This window comes from Cervus elaphus, chromosome 20, assembly GCF_910594005.1.
Source record: "Cervus elaphus chromosome 20, mCerEla1.1, whole genome shotgun sequence".
Classification (NCBI taxonomy): domain Eukaryota; kingdom Metazoa; phylum Chordata; class Mammalia; order Artiodactyla; family Cervidae; genus Cervus; species Cervus elaphus.
In genome coordinates, this window is record NC_057834.1 from 25,394,402 (window position 1) to 25,407,916 (window position 13,515).

At 43.7% G+C, this 13,515-nt stretch overlaps 1 protein-coding gene across 9 annotated transcripts in view; it reads right to left on the reverse strand.

Moving 5' to 3' along the window:
• Positions 1-10,553, reverse strand: part of GPR161 (G protein-coupled receptor 161) — a 58,517-nt gene extending 47,964 nt beyond the window's left edge. For 4 of the 9 annotated variants that reach the window (XM_043876233.1, XM_043876232.1, XM_043876225.1 and 1 more), the window contains exon 1: positions 9,782-9,949. Coding sequence is in view for 2 of the 9 variants with exons in the window: in XM_043876223.1 (XP_043732158.1) it covers positions 8,695-8,729 (35 nt within the window). In the remaining 7 variants the exon portion in view is untranslated. Of the gene's footprint in view, positions 1-8,694; positions 8,822-9,781; positions 9,951-10,433 lie in introns of those variants that run through there. The other 5 variants (XM_043876223.1, XM_043876231.1, XM_043876229.1 and 2 more) reach the window with 5 other exon arrangements.
• Between the last annotated feature and the right edge of the window lie 2,962 nt (positions 10,554-13,515).

The window sequence follows — 13,515 nt, forward strand, 5'->3', positions numbered from 1 at the left end:
TCCTCCAGCCCAGCGTTTCTCATGATGTACTCTCCATATAAGTTAAATAAGCAGGGTGACAATATACAGCCTTGACGTACTCCTTTTCCTATTTGGAACCAGTCTGTTGTTTCATGTCCAGTTCTAACTGTTGCTTCCTGACCTGTATACAGGTTTCCCAAGAGGCAGGTCAGGTGGTCTGGTATTCCCATCTCTTTCAGAATTTTCCACAGTTTATTGTGATTCACACAGTCAAAGGCTTTGGCACAGTCAATAAAGCAGAAATAGATGTTTTTCTGGAACTCTCTTGCTTTTTCAATGATCCATCAGATGTTGGCAATTTGATCTCTGGATCCTCTGCCTTTTCAAAAACCAGCTCGAACATCTGGAAGTTCACGGTTCACGTATTGCTGAAGCTTGGCTTGGAGAATTTTGAGCATTACTTTACTAGTGTGTGAGATGAGTGCAACAGTGCGGTAGTTTGAATATTCTTTGGCACTGCCTTTCTTTGGGATTGGAATGAAAACTGACCTTTTCCAGTCCTGTGGTCACTGCTGAGTTTTCCCAATTTGCTGGCATGTTGAATGCAGCACCTTCACAGCATCAACTTTTAGGATTTGAAATAGCTCAACTGGAATTCCATCACCTCTGCTAGCTTTGTTCATAGTGATGCTTCCTAAGGCCCACTTGACTTCCCATTCCAGGATGTCTGGCTCTAGGTGAGTGATCATACCATTGTGATTATCCAGGTCATGAAGATCTTAGAGCCCAGCAAACTGAACTCATAATGCTAAAACTGAGATTTCGGCTTAAAATGGTATTCCTCTGAATATACTTTTCTGATGACCATATCTGAGACAGATGCCAGAATACAAAGCCCTGAGGAGCAGGGGAGGCCCCTTCCCTTACCACACTGCTACTTGTTCCGAGACACTTCTAACTTCCCCCTTCTCATTCCTCCCTCAGCTACCTCAAAAAAATATTTACTGCATACCTAAAGAGCTAAGCTCTACTTTGCAGCTGGACATAGCACTGAGCAACATGCCAAAACCTCTCCTCTCCTGGAGCTTACATTAAGGGAACAGGGGACTCAGACAGCAAACAAATACATAATCAATAGTAGAAATTCCCAGTTATAATGTTAATAAATACTAAGGATGTAATGTCCAACATAATAAGTATAATTATCATGGCCATATGTTATATATGAAAATTGTCAAGAGTAAATTCTGAGTTCTCAGCACAAGGAAAAAAATTGTTATCTTTAATTTTGAATCTGTATGAGATGATGGACATTCACTAAACTTATTGTGATAATCATTTCATGATTCATGCAAGTCAAATCATTAGGCTGTACACTTTAAACTCGTACTGTGCTGTATGTCAATTATATCTCAATCAATCTGGAAAAATATGAAAAGAAAAAAAATAACTTGATAAAAAACAAAAATATAAAAAAATACACAAAATAATTCCTAAGAGTGGTGGGTGCTATAAGGATAAGTAAAATGGAGCTAAAAACGGTGCGTGAGCTGGGAGTGAGGAGTCAGCAAAGTCTCTCCAAAGAGCTAAGGATTTGAGCGGAGACCAAAAAATGATACAAGGGAATTTCTGGCCACGGGAAGCCCTTGCAAAGGCCCTGAGCTAGAATGAGCTTGGGATGCTTGAGGAATGACAAGGAAGCTGGAGAAGAGTGAGGAAAGAGGCAGACTGTAGAAACAGCAAGGGGCCAGATCACACAGGGCACCGTGGGTCGTGGTAAGGAGTGTGGATGAGATTCCATGTGGGAACAGAGGCCCCTGGAATGATGCATCTGACTCATGGTTTAGAAGGGTTATTCTGCTCCTAAGTGAAGAATGGACTGTAGGGCCCATGCATGGAGGCAGAGACACCAGTTTGAGGCTGCTGCTATATCCCTAGAAAGAGATAAAGGCTGGACCAAGGTTGTGGTGACAGGTGTCAAGAAGGGATCAGGTTCACTCATCTCCAACACTTGAGAGCTTAAAGAAGCTTTGGAAGTAACTCATTCTGATATGTTATTTTATAAATGATGGACTGGAGGGCCCAAAGAGGTGAAGTGAGTTTTTCATAGTCATATACCTAATCGTTGACAAACCCAAGTTTCCTGACTGCATCTCTGCCCTTACCTGGCCATCCCAGAATACATGTAGGAATAGGAACCTCTAGAATGCAATCCCAAGTCTAAAATAAATGACTATCTTTGCTGAGGGCAAAGATATGAATCAAAAATGAATCCAATGGGCCCTTCCTTGTGGTCTCTCCATCATCTGACACCTTTGACAGTTTTCATTTTTCTCCTGAGACTTTTCCTTCGTCTCCCTTGTTCCAGCTCCCTTCTGCCTCTCCCCACTCAGTTTCCTACCAGTTTTACATCTACCTGGAATCATTCTGCACTCTAAGTGTTACAGTTTCCCAAGATATTGTCTGGGAGGCACTACTTCTTCCTTCCTCATCTACAAAGGAAATTAACTCTTTACTTCCCTTTAATCTCTTCCACTTGCTCTGCAGTTGCCCCTGAGTTTCTTGTGAAGAGTCATCCTTTTCCTCCTCTGAGTTCATGTGACTTCATGGGTGTGACACCACTGAAGCCTTACCAAGAGCATCTTCCAACTCCCTCTGACCCAATCAGATTCTGAAACATAAAGGGATTGTTGCTGGGAGAAACACAACTTTCCCCTCTACTGGATTTGAATCTGCAACTTCCCCTAGCCACCATGAGGGGAGAGCATGAGTCAGGGAAGTTAAGAAAAAAAGTCCTGATGAATCATTTGAACTCTGATCCATGCATAAAGCCAAATACACGCTACAGATTTTTAGTGACATGAGCCAGTAACTTTCTTTTTTGCTTTTGCCAATTTGAACTGGATTTTCTACCACTTTCAAAAGGAAGAGTCCTGTTTGATAGCTCATCTCTCCCATTCCCTCTCTCTCTGTGTATGTTCCCTCTCTGCACTCACCAAAACAAGGTTGACTCCAAAATCTCCATCTATAGCCTAGACAACTCTTGGGGGCTCCAGATTCGTTTCTACCCAGAAGATGTTCTCTCCCACATGTCACACCCAGGTACCTCAGAATTCATCAACTCTGCTTCATCTCAATATGCTGTACTTCATGTTTTTCTCTACTCTAGGAAAAAACATCACCACCCACCAGAATCACTCAGGACAGAAATCTAGGACATCCGAGATCACTCTTGTCAGATAATCCCAATGGCCATGATTGACATTTTCTATGTGACCTTGGGCAGATTAATGGATATATCTGGGCTTTGGATATCCATACTGAATGGCTAGGATTCAATGAGAGAATGTATGTAAAGCAATTAATGCTGGTGGGCTCCATTCCTTACAGACATTTAGTGTACCACTGACTCCTAACTCAAAACTTCATCTGCACTGCCATTACCACAGATCAGAGCCTCATCATCTTTTCCCTGAATGACAACCAGATGTTTCTATCTCAGCTTCTTGTCTTTAACCTCACCCCTACTCCAATTTGTCCTCCCCACTGCTGCAAGGCTGAACACCGCTACGCAAACCTGGTCGTGATATACCATCCTCTGGCATCTGCAGAATGTTTTCATTTACAGGAGCCAACACTTCAGCTACACTGAACAAATCACGGCTCTCAAAGCATGCACTGCTCTCTCCAATGCCACGACTTTGCACATGACAATGGTCCCCTTGTCTAGAATGCCCTTTCTCTCTCCCACCTGGAGAAGAGCTCATCCTTAAGATTTGGTTAAAAAAAAAAAAAAAAGTCACAATAAAAGTGAAAGGAAATAGACAGGCTACATTAGCTAGAGGCTCACCAGCAAACCTGGACCTTCAACCTTGATCTCAAATTCAAACTTTGACCTCCCTGGTGTCAGAAAGGAAAGACATTGAAAAAAAGTAAAAGACACAATAATTTTCAATAATTTTAGATGAAAAATGCGAAGAAAAATGGAGAGGAAAGAGAGAATTTAGGAAAAAACTAATTTTCAGATAGGAAAAGGCTTCCTAAATGACAGAAAACTTGAAGCCAGAGAGAAAAGTCTTATAGACTTAACCACATAAACATTGGAGAAGGAAATGACAACCCACTCCAGTATTCCTGCCTGAAAAATCCCATGGACAGAGGAGCCTGGTGGGCTACAGCCCATGGGGTCACAAAGAGTCAGACACGACTGAGCAACCAACATTAACTCATGCTGCTGCTGCTGCTGCTAAGTCACTTCAGTCGTGTCTGACTCTGTGTGACCCCATTGACGGCAGCCCACCAGGCTCTCCCGTCCCTGGGATTCTCCAGGCAAGAACACTGGAGTGGGTTGCCATTTCCTTCTCCAATGCATGAAAGTGAAAAATGAAAGTGAAGTCGCTCAGCTGTGTCCGACTCTTAGGGACCCCATGGGCTGCAGCCTACCAGGCTCCTCCATCCATGGGATTCTCCAGGCAAGAGTACTGGAGTGGGGTGCCATTGCCTTCTCCGAACACTAACTCATAAACATCAAACAACCAAAGGTACAATAAGCAAATCTGGGAAGAGAAAAAAGGCAAGATACGTAATTTATTAGCAAGAAAAGAATTAGCATTTAAAAAGACCCTCACAAATTGATGAGATCACCAATAATTCAGTGGAAAAACTGTTAAGGAATGTGAAGAAGTATAAATCCATTAGTGCACTTTTTAAGAGCAGAGTTAGAAGAATCTGCCAGCGTTTAAAACGCACACAACTTTGATACGGGACTGTCTCCACGATATATGCTAAATTCTTCACATTCTATAAGCAGAATGGGGTATTTAGATGCTACTATAATAATTTTTTTAGAGGAAGAAAATCGAAAATAAAATTGAATATTTTATTTACCTATAAATGCATAAAAAGTGGCAAAATTAGTTGTGCCAAAAAAGGGAAATAGAGGGCTAGAGTAGAAGGGAGGTATTACCATTTATAGCCTTTGAATACTACCTGCGTCTTATGTACACATCTGTCTCCAAACAAGTAAACCTAAGTAATTAAATAAACTCAATCTCTTTTTCTGAATAATCCCCAGATCCCAATAAACAAAAGGAATTCTGCTTAAATAAATGTTTAAAACATACATTTCCTTTGACCCACCAACTTCACTCCTAAGAATAACTTTTATCCAGAAATACTCTACACACACAGAGACTTAGGTATAAGCATGTTCACTATCAGTTCAGTCACTCAGTCATGTCCGATTCTTTGTGACCCCATGGACTGCAGCACGCCAGGCTTCCCTGTCCATCACCAACTCTCAGAGTTTGCTCAAACTCATGTCCATCGAGACAGTGATGCCATTCAACCATCTCATTCTGTGTCACCCTCTTCTCCTCCTGCCTTCAATCTTTCCCAGCCTCAGGACTTTTCAAATGAGTCAGCTCTTCGCATCAGGTGGCCAAAGTATTAGAGTTTCAGCTTCAACATCAGTCCTTCCAATGAATATTCAGGATTGATTTCCTTTAGGATGGACTGGTTGGATCTCCTTGCAGTCCAAAGGACTCTCAAGAGTCTTCTAGAGCACCAGAGTTCAAAAGCATCAATTCTTCAGCACTCAGCTTTATTTATAGTCTAACTCTCACATCCACACATGACTACTTGAAAAACTATAGCTTTGACTAGACAGACCTTTGTTGGCAAAGTAACGTCTCTGCATTTTAATATACTGTCTAGGTTGGTTACAGCTTTTCTTCCAAGTAGTGAGAGTCTTTTAATTTCATGGCTGCAGTCACCATCTGCAGTGATTTTGGAGTCCCCCAAAATAAAGTCTCTCACTGTTTCCTTTGTTTTCCCATCTATTTGCCATGAAGTGATGGGACCAGATGCCACGATCTTAGTTTTCTGAATGCTGAGTTTTAAGCCAACTTTTTCACTCTCCTCTTTCACTTTCATCAAGAGGCTCTTTAGTTCTTCTTCACTTTCTGCCATAAGGGTGGTGTCACCTGCATATCTGAGGTTATTGATATTTCTCCCAGCAATCTTGATTCCAGCCTGTGCTTCCTCCAGCCCAGCGTTTCTCATGATGTACTCTCCATATAAGTTAAATAAGCAGGGTGACAATATACAGCCTTGATGTACTCAAAAATTTCCTGATTTGGAACCAGTCTGTTGTTTCATGTCCAATTTTAACTGTTGCTTCTTGACCTATAGACAGATTTCTCAGGAGGCAGGTCAGGTGGTCTGGTATTCTCATCTCTTTAAGAATTTTCCAAAAAAAAAAATTAAATTAAATTTAAAAAAAAAAAAAAGAATTTTCCACACTTTGTCATGACCCACAGTCAAAGGCTTTTGCATAGTCAATAAAACAGAAGTAGATGCTTTTCTGGAATTCTCTTGCTTTTTCTATGATCCAAAGGATATTGGCAATTTGATCTCTGGTTCCTCTGCCTTTTCTAAATCCAGCTTGAACATCTGGAACTTCACAGTTCACATACTGTTGAAGTCTGGTTTGGAGAATTTTGAGCATTACTTTGCTAGCGTGTGAGATGAGTGCAATTGTGCTATAGTTTGAACATTCTTTGGCATTGCCTTTCTTTGGGACTGGAATGAAAACTGACCTTTTCCAGTCCTGTGGCCATCGCTGAGTTTTCCAATTTTGCTGGCATATTGAGTACAGCACTTTCATACCATCATGTTTTAGGATTTGAAATAGTTTGACTGAAATTCATCACCTCCACTAGTTTTGTTCCAAGTGATGCTTCCTTAGGCCCACTTGACTTCACATTCCAGGATGTCTGGCGCTAGGTGAGTGATCATACCATTTTGGTTATCTGGGTCCTGAAGATCTTTTTGTGATGCAAAGATCCGGGCCATGAAGACCAAAATGTGGTCCACTGGAGAAGGGACTGAAATGGCAAACCAGTTCAGTATTCTTGCCTTGAGAACCTCATGAACAGTATGAAAAGGCAAAAAGATAGGACACTGAAAGATGAACTCCCCAGGTCAGTAGGTGTCCAATATGCTACTGGAGTTGAGTGGAGAAATCCAGAAAGAATAAAGAGACAGAGCCAAAGCAAAAAAAACACCCAGCTGAGGATGTGACTGGTGATGGAAGTAAAGTCCGATGCTGTAAAGAACAATATTGCATAGGACAGAATGATCTCTGTTCATTTCCAACGAAAACCATTCAATATGTTCACTATAGCATTGATAATAGATGAAGCTGGGAAAAAATCTCAAAGCCCCTCAATAGGAAAATGTTTAAATGAATTCTGGTGAATCTATACTATAAAATACTATGTAGCCATTAAAAAGAATAAAGTATATCTATGTTATTGACATTAGAAGACATCCAAGTCTGATTATTAAGTCAAAAAATTAAGTCATGTAGCATATAATTATATATGATCCCCATTTATGTAGTTTTAAAAGCATATCCAATATACTCAGGTGGGTCCTAAAGTTGGAAATGCAAATAGTACTTTATCATATTTTATAATATAATATCAATAAACTATATATTATGCACTCATATTCACCTCTGTTTCTAGATTTGTTAAACTGGCTAACAAAAACTAGTTGGAAGTATTCTCTTGGTGCGGGACTAGAATCACAGAGGAGATCAGTACTAATACTGGCTGAATGAACGAAGTATTGAGTCATAAAGTCAATCCTTACTCCAAACTCCAGGTAGCACTACCTCCAACTTTGTTGATGTTTGTTGCTCTCAAAGAAAAACAGCAAGAAAACATCACTTCTGCCCTCCAGTTATGCTTTATTGCATCGCAGAATGACAGCAAGTACTTCCTAAGGTTGCAAGCTGGCTGTCTGCAGGCTACAATGAGCCTACACACATGATTTGGTTGCCCGGCATACTTTGAAAACTGTTTTGAATTAGTTGCCAATTTTAAAAACACGGAGCTTTCTTCCTTAAAAATTTGCAACTTTCCACCGCTCCCCCCTACCCAATTCAGATTAAGCAAAGTGCTAGAACCTTGTCACACCTGCTCCTATCTCTTTACAGAAGGTATGTTCTACACACAGTCCCCACATAGCCATTCTACACTCAGGCTTCCTGACTGGTCCCAGCAGAGTTTACATCACAGAACTGTACCTCCTTTGGGTGGCATTTAGATCAGTTCCAGTTCACCCCATTCTGTCTTTCACAGAACCCAAGCAACAAACTCAACCCTCTGATCACATGGCCAGGCCTCATTTCTGACTCCCCCTGCACAGGGCTGCAACACAAAGAAAATGATTTGACTACTTTAGACTTGGACTTAGTTTCTAAATGCCAAGCAGGCCTCCTTGTGAAAAGTTCCTATTCTTCCCATCAAGGTGGCGGAGTTGGAGGGCAAGGAAAATCCTGAGATCAAGGCCCACGTGTGTTGCAGCCCATGTGAAAAGTACTGGCAAGTCAAAAGACCTGAATATATCTTGGCTCCTTACTTGCTGAGCAGAGTACTTTTCTCGACTCTCAGTTCCTCACCTGTAAAAGCTGCTAATAACACTTCAGAGGGCTGTTACATGAATGAAATTTAAAAGTGTGTATTAAAGTGCTTGGAAGCATCTTAGAAGCTAAAATGAGTGTAGACTAAGACAGGAAGAGAGGCACCGTGGAAGAAGTGACTGAAATGGGTGGTAGAATCCCAGTTAAAGAAAGTTGGATGAAGAGCTCCCGTCTGTGCAATCTGAGGTACTTCCCACCACCTCTCTCTGCTGGGGGCCTGGGAAATGCCTTTCCTCACCTACCTCAGTGGCCACGAGGGATTATGAGGGAAAGCCATCTAGTATTTTTCGATGCAGTAGCTCTCCAAAGCGCTTTTCTGGGTCCAGGTCACAGGTTTTTCCGAAAAGAGGCTGGGCAGAGTCTGTTGGCTGGATGGGGAGGGGGCACAGTGACGCTCACCCCACCACCACCACGTCGAGCCTCCCCTCAAACACTAAACTGGATACATCAAGGAACCAAAGTCCTTTCCCTCCAAAACCACACCACCTTCACAGGGAGGAGGTGCTTTAAGGGCTCTTGAAAGTACAGCCAAAACGGATGAAAGGTATAGTAAAAAAACAAAACCAGCCTCAAAGATGTGAGATAAACTGATAAGAACGCACCGCTGGGTGGTTACGAGAGGTCAACCCAGAACACCACAGCTATTCAGTAGACGTTCTTATCCCACATGCCTTTGTCAAAAGGTTTGGACCGGGGCTAAGCGCTGGCCCAGGAGGCGGGCCGAGTACCCTCAAACTAACCGAATGTCCGCTGGCAGACCTGAGGAGCAGAGACGCCGAGCCGGCGCCCAGGTGGGCCGGGCGACTTCTGGGCGCACCTTCCGCCCAGCTCGGGAGACAGCGCCCTAAGCCCCGACTGAGGATGCAGCGCACCTGGTCCTCCCAGATTTCGGCCAAGGCTCGGGGCCGCTCTGCCCCCACACCTGTCCCGGAGGGGACCAGGGGGCACGGGGCCGCAGCGCGGGCCTCGCTTTCCGGGGGTCCGAGAAAGGGGCTTCCGGCAGCGCGGGCGATGCCAGGCGGGCTGGTGGGATGGGCCTCTCAGAAGCCCCTGGCCGCAGCAGAGGGGCGCGCCCTCAAGATTTTACCACAAAGAGCCCCGGGTCCCCGAAGCAAAGCGGGGTGCGCGGGGAAGATAACTGCCTACCTCCAAGGGGCGCGGAGGAAAAAAAAAAAAAAAGCGCCGTGGGGGAGGGGAGGCGTGGGGGACGGGGGCGCGGAGACCCCGCCTGGCTGCACCCCCGCGCCCTCCCGCACGGCACAAAGAACTCGGCGCCGCTCCATCCCTGCCAGCGCCCCACTTCCCGCCCGCGCCCCGGCGGGTACTCACCCAGAGGCCGCCGCCGCGGCAGCTCATGGCCGGGTCGGCCCGAGCCGCCTCCCCGCCTCCGTCGCCGCCGCGGCAGCAGCTTCCTTCCTCCCCGCCGCGCTCGGGGACCGGAGGTTTCGGGTTTCAGCCCGCGGAGCCCCGCTTCGCTCCTCCCGCCGCCCCGCCGCCAGCACGCGTACCCGGCCAGGGCACAGCCCGAGTAACTTCGCGGCGCTCGCGCCGCCCGCCCCTTCTCCGCCGTCCCCAGCCCCTCCGCCCGCGGGCCCCCCGAACCCCCGGCGCCCCGCACGGCCCCGCCCGGGCTCCGCGCGCCGCCGCCCCTCCCCACCCCGGCGCCGCCGCTCCCCACCCCTCACACCCCTTCTTTTCGCGCCCGCCCTGCCTCCCGGCCACTTTTCCATTTCTTCCCACGGTCGGCCTCAGCTGCTGCTCTTTGTCTCGCCCCCACCCTCTCGGCCCGTAAACCTTTGTGGTTCCTCCTCGGGCCTTCCCCGAGTCCCGTTCCTCCGTCCCAGTTCCAGCTGTTGGGACGTCGTCTTTGCCATTCTCTGCATTGCACTACTTTCGGATTCTTCCCGTAGGCTTCGCACGGTCCCATTCTCCTCCTCTAGTCTCGCCGTGGACGACTCCCGGCATCGCCTTCCCTGCTCACCTTTCATTCATCCAGCCAACGTGCCTGAGCATCTGCCTGCTTCCAGGCACCGTCCCGCGCCTTGGGAATATCACAGTGAATTCACCCGCGAAACCAGCCTTTGTGGATCCCACAGCTCCTGAGAGTGGGAGGGTGAATGTAAACAGATCTTTTCAAGGCTACTCTCTACCTCTGAGCCAAGGCCAGGGAGCAGTAATTACAATACACAGACCAGGGCGCTGCGGGTTTAGGGAACAAAACAGTTCCTTCTCACATGTGGTTTTACCCCCCTTCCTCAGTTCCCATGTTGTGTAGCATCCCTAGCCTCATGCGTTTTCTGTGCAGCAGTCTTAATAAAAGGACGAAAAGTTGAAGCATACAATAAAACTGCTTTAAAAATGAAGGTGGAGAAGGAAGAAAGAAACTAAAGGGAGAGGAAAGGGGTAGCAAATGAATCGGGTAAGAAATTACAAAGCTCAGTTCACCAAACTCCAGCAAAAACGGATGCTATGCCCAGAACAGGATTCAAATAACTCTAAAATCCATGCACTTTGATAAATGTATTAGTTATTCCCTTGTCTACAAGTTGGCACTGTGGGACCTGCTTCCTTATTAATATTAGGCCGCTGAGTTACCGTTTTAGAAGGATAATTTACTATCTAGCACCTGCCAAACTCCTAGCTTGTCTTCAGGGACAAAGGAGATAATAGGGACACAAAAAGTACACGGATGCCTTAATATTCCTATGGGACAGCAGCTTTATTTGGTCAAAAACTGGAAGCTGAAACTCCACACAGAATCTAGGTCACCAGCAAGCCAGATGCTTGAAAGACCTTAAAGCAGTCTGTTCTTGAGGGTATTTTGGACTTTTATTCTGAAATCCCTGTTTATTTTTTTAATCTGTATTGACCCAGGCACTGGCTAAGCATTGTGACCCTGGGAGAGTCATTTAACCTTCCCGAATCTCAGCTCTCAGCTTATTCATCATATATTAAATAGGCCTACTCATACCTGCCTATTTGTAGAGTTAGAAAGATGAAATGAGATAATGGAAGTAAATCCTCAATGCTATAGAGAGCTAAACCCTTTTGAAAGTTGGCATTCAAGGAAGATCTGGTAATATATGCCATGGACTGGCATGGAGGCAATGAGATCAAAAACAGTTATGGCTCTTTCAGCTCTGTATCCACCCGTGATGCCAAAGATATCCTTCCCAGACTTACTCTATTTCATTTTGAACTCTTCAACTGAAAACAGTTTTTTTTCTCCTGCTGCTCATTATCAAATATGTTATTTATCACAAAGGCTTTTCCTCCCGTAGCTCATAAACTGAGAACTTACTGTGCATTCAAGAATAGAAGCTGCTAGCGACAAATGCATTTTTTTCAGTTGCTCTCTCAAGGTTTTTTTCCTTCTTCTAAACCTAATATTGAGGTATGAGCAGTACTCAGTCAAACACAGCGAAATGGGAAAAATATTATTCAAGTATATATCACCGTATAGATTACAGTCGTGTGAAAAACATGACATTGATTTTGTGCAAGGATTAATTTTTAAACAAAAGATATATAATAATTTTCTTCTTCCAAATCAGTTTCATAAGTCATTTCATTTGGGGTTCCCCAAAGACTTCTGAATTAAGATGATGAGAGGCCTCATCCAAGTGAATCTTAAATGCTGGCTGAAGAATCTACCTATGATGACTCATCAATGTTATAAAATTTCCTTTTTTATAGAACTTCACCTATTTTTACTTTTGGCTGTGCTTGGCCTCCATTGTAGTGCACAGATTTCTCTAGTTGCAGTGCACAGGCTTCTCAAGTTGTGACATATGGGCTTAGTTGCCCAGTGGTGTGTGGGATCTCAGCTCCCCATCCAGTGATCGAACATGTGTCCCCTGCATGGAAGGTGGATGTTTTACCACTGTAGATCCAGGGAAGTCCTTATAATATCTTTTCAAGACAGCACTTTACATAAAGCTAGTCAGAACAAAACTGGGAAATATATTGCATGTTCCACGTGGAGTATTGTTCCCTCACTCTTTACACCAAATCCTTTTTACCCTTGACATGTCAGTTTAAGTGTCTTCCCTGACCAATCTAAATAATGTTTTCTAACCTCTGCTCTCTCTCAGAGCCACAATTTAAAATGTATCCCAATTATTATATATATATATATTTCTGTTTATTTGTTTATAATATAGCTACACTTATAGACATGAATTCCGTGATGTCAGGAGCCCTGTTTTATTTACCACTCTAGGACTAGGGCCTAACCCAATAAAACACTTAAAATATATCAATGAAAAAATAAAAATAAAGTATGCCTTCAGGGGCCTTGGTTCTCAAACTTTGGGATATACAAGGATCCCTTGGCGATTTCTTATACAACACCAAAAGCTCAAGTGACAGAAGTTTGATATGTTGGATTTTTTAAAAATTTAAAAACTTTATGCTTCCTAGAACACCATCAAGAAAACAAAAAGAAAGCTCAAAGAATGGGATAAATTATTTTCAAATCATATCTAATAAAGGATATGTATCCAGAATATATAAATAACTTCTACAACTCAATAATAAGATGGTAAACATATCCATTTTTTAAATGGGTGAAGGATCTGAACTTACATTTCTCTGAAGAAGATATATAAATGGTCAATAAGCACATAAAAAGCTTTTGTATATCATTAGTCATTAGGGAAATGAATATCAAAACATCAAGCTTCCACCTTCCACTCACCAGGATGGCTATGATGAGAAAGTATTGTGCAAGATATAGAGAAATTAGAACATGTGTGCATTACTGATGGGATTGTCAAATGATGCGATCACTTTAGAAAACAGTTTGTTCCTCAAGGTGGTAAACATGAAGTTACCATATGACCCAGTAAGTTCACTTCTAGATATCTAACCAAGAGAAACAAAAACATACACCCACACAAAAATATGTATATGAACATTCATAGCAGCATTATTCATAATAGCCAAAAAGTGGAAACAACCCAAATGTCTGTCAATGATTGAACGTATAGGCAAAATGTGGCCTATTCATACAATGGAATATCATTCAGCCATAACATGGAATGAAGTGCTGACATGCTAAG